Source organism: Propithecus coquereli, unplaced genomic scaffold (genome assembly GCF_000956105.1).
Source record: "Propithecus coquereli isolate 6110/MARCELLA unplaced genomic scaffold, Pcoq_1.0 Scaffold110, whole genome shotgun sequence".
NCBI lineage: Eukaryota > Metazoa > Chordata > Mammalia > Primates > Indriidae > Propithecus > Propithecus coquereli.
Window position 1 is genome coordinate 1198386 of NW_012134970.1, and position 11389 is coordinate 1209774.

Sequence of the window (11389 nt, forward strand, 5' to 3'; positions counted from 1 at the left end):
GTTTATTTTCCCTCTTAAAATGGCTAATCCAGGTAATAATGTGGCTACAGGTGGTAAATTCCCATTGCTTCTCTCTCTCAAACCCACAAATCTTTCAGAACCACATTACTGAGGTGCTGGCCTGTGCTTGGAAACAGAATGATATCCAGGTCTTACAGGTCCAGGGCACAGCGGACACTCAGGCTCTTGTTCTACACAGTGGCCACCATGTCTTCAATGGCATTCCAGTCAAGCTTGCTGAGGATGCTGCCAGTGCTCTCAGAAATGCTGTCCATGCCACCCACCCCAAAAGGAGGCTCTGGCTCTTCCTCTTCAGTTGGTGACAAGTCCTATCGAATTAAAAAGATAGTCAGTCAGGACATGAACAGAAACTTTTCAAAGGAAGACAGAATAATGGCCAGCAAACATATAAAAACATGCTCAACATCTCTAGTCATTAGGGAAATGCAAATCAAAACCACAATGAGGTACCACCAGTGAGACTGGCCTTTATCAAAAAGTCCCAAAACAACAAATGCTGGCGAGGATGTAGAGATAGGAACATTCTTACACTGCTGGTGGGACTGTGAATTAGTACAACCTCTGTGGAAAATAATTTGGAGATACCTCAATGAGCTAAAAACAGAAATACCGTTTGATCCAGCAATAGCACTACTAGGCATCTACCCAAAGGAACAAAAGACATTCTGTGATAAAGACATCTGCACTTGAATGTTTATGACAGCACAATTCACTATTGCAAGGATGTGGAAACAACCCAAGTGCCCTTCAATCCATAAGTGGATTAATAAAATATGGTATATGTATACAATGGAATGCTACTCAATTACAAAAAACAATGGTGATCTAGCACCTCTTATATTATCCTGGATAGAGCTTGAGCCTGTCCTCCAAAGTGAGGTATCACAAGAATGGAAGAATAGGCTTTACATGTACTCGCCATCAAATTGGCACTAAGTGATCAACACCAAGGTGCTCACATGGTAGTAATATTCATAGGTAGTTGGGAGGGTGGGGGTGGATAAAATGACAACTAATGGATGCCACGAGTATTGTATGGAGGAAGGGCAAGCCTCTAATCCTGGCTTGGGTGAGGCAAAATCATAACATGTAACCAAAATGTTTGTAACCCCATAATATTCTAAAATAGGAAAAAAATAAAAAATAAAAAAACTAAAAAGATAGTTGTGGTCCTAGCCCCTGAGAAAAAACAACTGGAACATGAACTAAGCTTTCCAAAGGTCCCGAGTTGCCCATACATCAAAAGGGCTGAAGGCTATGTGAAGGGAACCAGGGCTGTGGTTGCCGGGCACGTGTGGATTGACAATGAGCTGAACATCACCTGACACAATTAGATGCTAGCACCAGATCTAAGGAGTGGACAGAATGGATTTTAATACCTATAGTACAATTAACTGTTCTTATGTTTTTTTGCTTTTTTAGTTAAAAAGAAATACAAAGTCAAGGAGAATTCTGAAAGATAAACATTGGATAACTAAGCCAAAAGGGTAGACGCTTTGAATTACTATTTCAAACTGACCTAACAATCTTTCAGTATTTCTACATATGCCAAAAACACAAACAAAAGACACTGAAGAACACAGAACAATCACGAGACAAATTAAAATCTGGAACAATGCTTACTTGTAGAAGGGAATTGTGACTCTCATGGAGGATCTTACGGATTTCTGAGGGTAACATCCAGGGACTCACCACAGTCTCCTCTCTCTCATACTCTACACACTCCTGCTTGGTTTGAGGTACAAGCCCAGCACATCCACGCTTTTTTGTATGCTGCCAACTTCGACATGGAGCATTAGAGCCTTTTAAGGGATAAGAACAAAGCACACATTGGGACTGACTCATTCATTCATTTGTTAATTTACTGTGACTTTTGTCATCAAAGCCAAGGCAATCACATTTTACCTAATATTTAAATCAAATCTGGATGTAGTTCACTTTAGGGTTCTAACAATTTCTGTTCCGTCAGTGTGTGAGGTAGAAATTGAATCTGGCCTTCTTTGGATTTGGAAAGTGATGGTAATTAATCTCTAGGACAAAAAAGTCTAGGGAAGAGAGGCCACAGATACAACGGAACTGTGGAGAAGTCTTGACTTCAAAGATGCGTGAACTCGGAGAGCTAGATTTTTCTTGCCTTTTATGGAAAATTTTGTGGAAATTTCCTAGGAGCAATGTTTTAGGCATCTTCACCTAGGTTTCATGCCTACAATCTGCCTTTGGGCACGGGCGTAAGGTTAGTAAGTATGGTGACAACGTATTATCGCCCTTTCTTCCTTACTGTATCAGTATTTGTTGAAAACAAACTTTCATTCTAGCTAGTGTCTCCAGGCAGCTTAGCAAACCCTTTAACCAATAAGGCTTCTCTACACAAGGCTGTAAGAGGAACGTCCCCCGTCTAACACACTTAATGTTCCAAAGTCAATGTTACAGTATGTTCTACCCCTCACCAAGGTAACCTCCAGAAGAAACACCCAACACATGGGGTAAGATGGGAAGTAAACACAGGTCCCCAATAAGCAGACATGTGACTCCCTCAAGAAGGGGAAAAGAGGGAAAAGTGCAGAACTTTGGACCCATCTGGTATTTTATGACTCTACCAATGTTCTGTACTTGAGAATACCTCTAAAAAATAAGCCCACTAAAACAATAACAGCACACATTTTGGCATTTAGTATGGGCTAGGTGTTTTACCTACATTCAGCCCCTTAAACTAATCTACCAGGGTGCCCTGGGCCTGGTCTTTGGGTCCTCTAACACACCTCAACTCTTCCCAGCTGACCTCATGTAGGTCTATGGTTTTACGTATGATCCACATGTTGACAGCTCTCTCAAACCTGCACCTCCAGCTTCATAGAGCTGACTGCCTTTTTGACACCTTTACTGGATGTACAATAAACATCTGAACTTTAACATGTCCAAAACCAAACTGTTAATTTTTGCCCCTAAACTTCCTCATCCCAGGAAATTCCCAGGTAAAATCCACTTGTTCTTCATTCTTCTTTCTTATATATACTACACCCAATCCATCAGCAAGTCCTAATTTGGTCTATCTTCAAAATATATCCCCCCCAAAAAAATAAATAAGAAATTTTAAAAATAGATTAAAAAAAGACAAAAACTAAAAAAACCAAAACATATCCCAAATCTAATGATTCCCATTTCCAGTGTTACAACCTTAGCCCAAGCAATCTCTCTTCTTATCTGCCTTCTTCTTTTCCCCCCACATATTCTAAAATATAAATTATATTGTCTTCCTGCTGAATTCCCTTGAATGGAATCTCAGTGGATCCAGGGTAAAATCCAACTCCTTGCCTTAGCCTACAGTATCTAGCCGTATCTCTGGGCCACTGTTCTACAGTGATCTTTTCTGTCATACCAAATTTGTTTGTGTATCAGGACTTTGAACTGACTATTCTTTCCGCCTGGAACTGCTGTCATACTTTTACATAACACTCCCCTTTTATCATTCAAGATCTTCACTCCAACATCACCTTCTCAAAGAGACCTTTAACCACTCTTGCTAAAGTAGCTCCACCTAACCAGCCACACTCTCCCTTATTTATGTGCTACTGTCTGTGTTGTTCATGACTGGTATGTAGAAGGAGCTCAATGGATGGTTGCTGAATGAATACTCTTCATGACAATCATATGCGGAAAGTGTTATTATCCCCATTTTAAAAATGAGGAAAGTGAGGCTTAGAGAGGCTATGTAATTTGCCCAAGATGGTAGAGATGATCTACCCCTAGATCCTGAACTAATGTATTAACTTTCTACTCTTTAGGGTGAAGGGAGAATAGTACTCAGAGCGCCCTTAAGATACTCTTCATATCTGTAAGTAAAAGAGGAAGGATCTATTTACTTAGATCCTCAAGGCAGCAGCTTTCTAAAAGCTTCTTCCTGGATTAGTGCCAAAGCGGGTGGGGCACAGCAGTGCAAGAGGGCTTAGGGACTTTTCTTTTGACTAGCCCCAAGAGTCTGAAAGCCAACAAAGTTAACATCATTTGGTAGCACCTGACACCTTAACAGCCAATTGAGAACTGTGCTCTAGTTGAAAAAGGTTTGACTTTTTTTCTGCCACTTAAAGACATCACCGAGTATCTTGAGATGCCACTGAAAGTTCCATGTTAAAATAATTTCAGTAAATATTAATAAGAAACAAATTTTGAAAAGTTTTTTGAAAAAAAAATCTAGGAGCAGACAACAGGAATGTTTATGTGAACACACATTGTGGAAGAGTAAGTAGTGGTTAAAACACAGAAAAAATGAGACTGAGAGAGAAACCAAAAGGTGGATAAGCAATATAAACACAAGAGTAGGCTTCCTAGTTGGCAGCAAGGTGCTGAAGTTGTTCCTTCTAGTATTCAGGATATAACAAGAGATTAGCAAACACCAACTAATCCTACTTCCTCTCTACTACAATTAATTTGGTATCTAAGCTTTAGCACTCTTATTTTGTCAAATGAGCATAATTATTGCCATCTGGAAAGAATGACAAAACTCAAACCACCACCAAGTCTGCTGAAATTAAGGTAACAGTCCCGCGTTTTAGGATAAACCTTCCCCCGTGGGGTATCTACAAATCTTCAGAGGCTATCACTGGCTTTCTCCCACCTTGCTTTACCCAGGGATGGCTCTGTAATTTCATTCTCTTCAGATCATAATGCATTTCTCTAGGATTTATTCGGGATATCCAATCTTGAGATAAAAATACAATATGAGAAGAATTCCGTGAAACTGAGCATATGTAAAAGCTTTTCAAGCTGCCCCAATGTGGATGGTAAAAGCTTTCTAAGGTGAAAGAAAGGTAAGTGATGTATCAAGAAGAAACACCACAGTAGAAACTGAGCTGGCAAGTACACTGGCTTCCCTCAGAGAGCAAGTGCTCTTTCTCTGTAGGGCAGTAGTTACTGCCCCTCGGTTTCTTCACAACATATTGCCAAACCATCTACATAGTCTAGCCTGAGAAATCGGAAACTGAATAAAACTAAACCCATTACCTCTACCACCCCAAAAAGGAAACTCTGCTCCTCCTCTTGCCCTACTCGTGTCAATTAGGGGGCCACAGTCTAGCTAAGTATTCAAGCTAGAAACCTGGAGCCATACACAATTTCTTGGACAATAACTGAGGGCTTTCTATGGACAAAGCTTCATATTAGATCATAATCCACTTGAAAAAAACAAAACCCTGAATCTCTAGAGCTTTCAAAAACAATAATATAAATGTACAAATAATTTCAACTGTTTTGGAAGGCCACATTGTATTTTGGAGCATTTTATCTGTTGAATTAGACACTGCTAGATATTTGCTTAGAAAAGAATAAAAAAGCTACTGAGTACTCTAAACTAGAAAATATTTTACAGAAGATGAAATAAGAGACTTTGAAGGAGGGAAAAAAAACTAGCTTGGTATTATAAAATTAAAAGCACAGGAAATGATGCTTATAGGATTCAAATTAATCCTAATTACTAGAAGCCTGGGTTTTAATTCATACATGGGGAAAAGAATAGAAAAAGAACAAAATACACCTTCTAGAAAATGTATCCACTGACATTAAAAACTTGATAGCCGAGTTAAATAGCAGATTCGACATAGCTGAAGAGAGATGTGCTAAACGGAAAGATGGATCTTCAAAGAAAGGAAGTAGCAATGGTGAAAGGAATAGCAGGACTAGGCTAATTACTTCACATTTTTCATCATTTTACTAGTACATATAAACCAGTGCTTTCTCTTCATCATAATCCCTACCAAATTTAGTCCTTTTCTTTAAATGGTGATAGCTCCAAGACCTCACTGGATTTATGTGAGGATTAAGTGAGATAATGTACATAAGGTGTTAACAATGCTTGGCATAGAGTAAGTGTTCTATAACTGTTAGCTACTGTATTTATTGTTCTAAGGAGATCTGAGCAGGTCACTTAACTTCTCTAAGCCTTGGTTTCCTTAGCTGTGATACGGGGATAATACTTGCCCTGCCTACTTACCAGGGTTGTTACATACAGCCTCACTATTATAATCTATTTCATAGGTGGGAAAATTAAGGCTTACATAAACGGGTTACAAATTTGCTCAAGGTTACGGAGTAACTGGTGAACTAGGATTCCAAAAAGCAATTCCAAAGTCTTGTCTCTGAACCATTGCAGTACGCAGCCACACCCTGCAATTCTAAGACTAATTTATGATTTTTTAAAATGTAGTATTAAATCTAAGAACTTCCTATTCTTTATTTATCCCTTACCTTTTTGGAAGGTAACTGGAGACTGCACAGCCTTTCTTACTGCTGCTTTGGCTCCACCAGCTTTTTTCTGTATGGTAAAAGTGGCAGTTCCTATACAGACACACAATTTTGTAACCTTCTGTATGTACTCATGATTTTTCACATATCATATTGTAAGTTGAGGACAGAAATGTTCTCCCGATCAGCTCTGACACTGCTCACCAAGCTTTACTCACAGCAGGGCCTAGTAACTGGTGGGTTATTTGAATGAAGAAAATAAAACAAAAGTGCAGAAGAAAGGAAAACTCTACTTTGAGACTTGGTATCCTTAGGGCACAACCATGGTACTTTTTTAAATGGCAAATGTGTTTTGACAAAATCTCTGGCAACTGGAAAAGCCAAGGACATAATAAGCCTACTAGCAGTAAACACCTAGACAAAACACCAAGTTAAATTTTATCAACAGGATGATTAAATAAGGTTTCTTAAAGGTTAAAAGCAACCATTTGCTATCTATGTTATGCAAATGTTTTACTATAATCCTCAACAACTCTATGGGTAGGTTTTAAATAACCTATCTGATGGAACAAAGTAAGCAGCAGAGCTTGGATATGAACCTAGGTCTGGATGATTCTAAAACCTAAACCTTTCTTTTCTTACACCTATGATGCTTCTTGGTTACTAATCATATGAGCTTTATATTGTTTTTGATAGAACTGAGCACAAGTAAGCAAAAAAAGGACTGCTAATGATTTGCAAGCATTGCTGAAGAAATTAGCCAGAAACCGCACACTGCTGCTTTACCAAATAAATAGCAACATACAGTCAAACTCACAAGTGTGTCCAGAAAAACAGTTCTTTTACAAATGAATGTCAGAGAATTTTAAAATCTTGATGGAGCCTCACGTCCCCATGTGTACAAAGACTGAACTTGTCCTAACCTGGAGTTCAGGTTATCCATCTCCTTGACTGGGAAAAGGCCTGGGATCAGTCATGTCTGAGTTTTTCTCCTATTCCCCCCCAGTACTGGGGGGGCCAAACTTTCAAATGTAAGTGAAATGTTTGGGTTCTGGGCATGTAGAGGCCACAAGAACCAGGGAAGCCAGAGCCTGCACTACTGAGGCAGGCAGAGAAGTCGGTATATCCATAAGTCGCTAAAGTTGCCTCTTTTATCTATGCCTTAAAGGTCTAGGGAAGCTAAGTGACAGCTTAGCTATAAAGCCAGGTATATGGTATTGTTCTCTGATATGGTATGAATACTCTAATGTCCACACATTAATATCCTTGAAAAATACTTTGTCTACAAATAGCTGTTTTTAGGCAAAACAGTTAAATAAAATCAAATTATTCAAGTGTTTCTCATTTGTTCAATGTGAGAAGTAACACAAAAATTAGTAAGAGAATGTCGCTATGCCCAAAGAATTTAATCTAGTATAGGGCAAAAAGAATATGAGTCATTACAACATAAGACCTGTTGTTGTAGTGCTGAAGCTTGAAAGAAGGACATAAACGTGGTTAAGGGTTCAAAGACAAACCAATAACCGCTTTAGCCACCATTTATCTATAATATTCACAGCAACCAAGCACGTTAAGTATTACCCTCAATTTAGAAATGAGAATGTAGAATTTAAAACTGATTACATATCACGTTGGAAGAACTAAAGAAGATTAGGGATGTCTTCAAAGACACAGAAGTGAGACTTTCAAAATATAAGGGAGAATTTCAACTGAGGAACGGGAGCACAAAAGCATGCATGTAAGTGGAAAGCAAGCTGTTTCGCGCACAGATTATATGGGGAAGCCAGGCTCAGAGGCAGAAGGGGAACACGCGGAGGATGCCCTGAAGGCCTGGTAGAGGGTCTAAATGTATCTCAGTGGGTGTGAGAGTTACTAAGGGCTTCTGAGCCAAACAGTAGCAGGAAAAACTCATCAAGTCTAATCCAGCATAGGCAGGTGAGACGAGAAGGATGGACTGTAGCTACAACAGTCAAAGTGGTGAAAGTGCAAGGTAAAAATTAAGGCCTGAAATTGGACAGATACAAGAGAAAGGCATATCTTCACATAATCCAAGCCTTTTTCATCAGATATTAAGAAACCATGGTTCAGGTTTTTAAAACCTTGGCAAATTTAGATATTCTTTTATTTAATTCTGGCAAATATATCAGGTGTAAAATAAAATTTAAAAAACAAAAGAAAAGAAAGCATGGTTTACTCTTTTGAAATTTTAATTTAAAAAGAGCAGTATTTGCTTTTGTAATCAAACACCAAGAGTTAACCAAACTTGAGTTTTATCTAAAGGACTAGAATTTCTGGAAGTTTCAATTTTCTAAATTGCGTCAGCATACTCAAGTGTTGGTTCTAAGTAATCCAGCCTGGGATTAAATACTGGCTTTACCACTTCCTAGCTATCTGATCTTAGGCAGTTATTTAAGCTTTCTCTGCCTTGGTTCCCTCATCTTTAAAATGGGAACATAATAGCACCTATCTCCCAAAGGTTGTAATTAAAGAGCTTAAACAGCATCTGGCACATGAGTTAGTTATTGTTAGACATTTTTTAACTGCATGCATTTCTATGTCAGCTATTATTATACATTTTTAATTTATAATCATTTTATAAATAACTATACTTTACTTTAGTAATCAAAACCCAAATATAGCAAAATTAACTAAAGAAAGGCTAGCAATAAATAAATATATCTTCAAATGTGGAAAAGAATGTTTAAAGGTTTAAAACATGATATTATTTCAATCTGAGCTTCTTAGCTTTCCTCTTCCGTGATATATCCATTCTGCAATCTATCAGAACTTGATTTGTACAACATCTTTAGCCAGACATAAAAAGGAAACAGACTCCTGAACAAGTTGTATCTAATTCACTGACTTCAAATTCTAAAGGCCATTAGGTTAAAAAGATTCCTAGGGCCTTTTTATTTCACAGCAACACAAAATCCCAGTACAGCCAAGTCTTTATCAATCCCTTATGTTCTGTTGAAAGAAGAATTCCTTTTTTACTAAGATTTATAGCTTTTACTAACGAAAACACAACTTTGAAGAAGGAATAGGTGCAAATCACACATGATAAAAAGCTTTAAATCTTACCACGTGACCAAGGTGAGCCTTGAGGTTGCCCAGAAGGTTTTCCCTTATGGGTACAACTTGGTTTGGTTATATATCTGACTTTTCTAGGTCGATTTAATGGACAGTTGTGACCATGTTGATTCTCTCTAAAATAAAAATTACATAAATTATTATATCCTTAGAATCTCGTATCAGGGATACACTTTAATATTTTAAAAAGCTCAAATTAAGCTGGGCTTAGCAGTGCACACCTCTAGTCCCAGCTACTGGGGAGGCTGAGGTGGGAGGATTGCTTGTTCCCAGGAGTTTGAGGCTGTAGTGTGCTATGATTGCACCTGAGAATAGCCACTGTACTCCAGCCTGGGCAACATAATGAGACCCTGTCTCTTAAAAAAAAAAAAGTCCATCCACAATTTGATACCACTTTACCCCAATTAGGATGGCCATTATTAAAAAATCAGAAAATAACAGATGTTGGTGTGGATGTGGTGGAAAAAAGAACCCTTAAATACTGTTGGTGGAACTGTAAATTATTACAACCTCTGTGGCAAACAGAATGGAGATGCCTCAAAGACTAAAAGCAGATCTACCATTCGATCCAGCAATCCCACTACCAGGCATCTACCCAAAGGAAATGAAGTCATTTTACATAAAAGACACTTGCATCCGTATGTTTATTGCAGCAAAATTCACAATAGCAAAGATAGGGAATCAACCTAAGTGCCCATCAACGGATGAGTAGATAAGAAAGATGTAGCGTGTGTGTGTACTTACATATACATACATACACACATATACACACACACATGGAGCACTACTCAGCCACAGAAAGGAATGAAATAATATCTTTTGTAGCAACATGGACAGAACTGGAGACCATTATCCTAAATAAGTACCCCAGGAATGGAAAAGCAAACAACACATGTTCTCACTTATAAGTGGGAACTAAATGATGGGAATGCACAGTTATAAAGTGGTGTAATGGACACTGGAAACTAAGGAGGGGGGTGAGGGATAAATATTTACCTATCAGGTACAATGTACACCATTCTCTTGATGGGTACACTAAAAGCCTTTGGCATTCTGTTTCATTAATTCCTGCCTAATGAACTCATATCCAAGTCCTCTGCAGGTGATGAAGGTGAAATACATAATAATATCTACAATGAGCATAACTGGGCAGGGGAGGGGTAGCAGAAGGAGAAATGATGGGGACTGGTTGTTTCTGCAAGAGTGACTATGCCAAGTGGAGAAACAAGGAGAGCAGTTACAAGGCAAATTCCAGAAGCAAATATTAACCAAACACTAAGGCAAAGGAAACAGGAATCAACAGATATTAAGAAATTTCATATTTCAGGTATGCTGAAGTGCTTTGCTAGCTTGGTTAGAGATTTAGTATTATTTTTGCCTTTTTCCTTGGTGATTCTATCGACATACACAGACCTAATTATGGGGCTATTTTTTCTTCACTTTATCATCATAACTCTAAGCAGGGTAGATGCAAATACACTGAACTTGGGTCAGAAAAGTGCTATGTTCCTTCTTATTAGGCCCGATGTGATCTGGCCAAATGATATGCCAACCCTTGCCTTACCCTCTTGGAGAAGGGCAGCGTTGCCATCTGGACGGTTGAGTTGTGCTGGGTTTGTTAGGCAATGGTTTCGGTAGTTGTACTGATTCAGACAACAGCTCATTCATCAGACCATATGCTTGTGAGATTCGACGACTAAAGTTTTCAGCGAGCAGCAATCTTTAGACAAAGAATTAAACATTATTTACTAGAAGAGTCACTTTCAGTTTATATATTTAGAGGGAACATAGTGTTTCAAGACCACCTAGAATTTGCTTTGTTCAATGCTGTTCAAATCTTTCTGTTTATCAGATTTCTGAAAACAATTAGGCGGTATTATTTAAGGTATTTGTAGTTCTAGCCTTTGGAGTATTTCCCAAATGTACATACATATCTGGGTTAGGAAAGGGAGGAGAATAGCAGAAATAAAAATCATAAAAATTGAATGAAACAAATAATATTTGAAAGCCAATTCCTAAAAAGCTAGTGAGTCTCGGCTGGGCG

General features: G+C 38.3%; 1 protein-coding gene across 1 annotated transcript in view; it reads right to left on the minus strand.

Moving 5' to 3' along the window:
• The window catches only part of LOC105814467 (chromosome unknown open reading frame, human C5orf42), a 120373-nt gene continuing 108984 nt past the window's right edge, over positions 1 to 11389 (minus strand). Inside the window, exons 46-50 of the mRNA XM_012649444.1 lie at positions 10910 to 11065; positions 9337 to 9461; positions 6259 to 6348; positions 1645 to 1823; positions 1 to 329 (exon numbers count right to left, since the gene is read on the minus strand). Of these exons, the coding sequence (XP_012504898.1) occupies positions 192 to 329; positions 1645 to 1823; positions 6259 to 6348; positions 9337 to 9461; positions 10910 to 11065 (688 nt within the window). The 3' untranslated portion in view covers positions 1 to 191. The remainder of the gene's footprint in view (positions 330 to 1644; positions 1824 to 6258; positions 6349 to 9336; positions 9462 to 10909; positions 11066 to 11389) is intronic.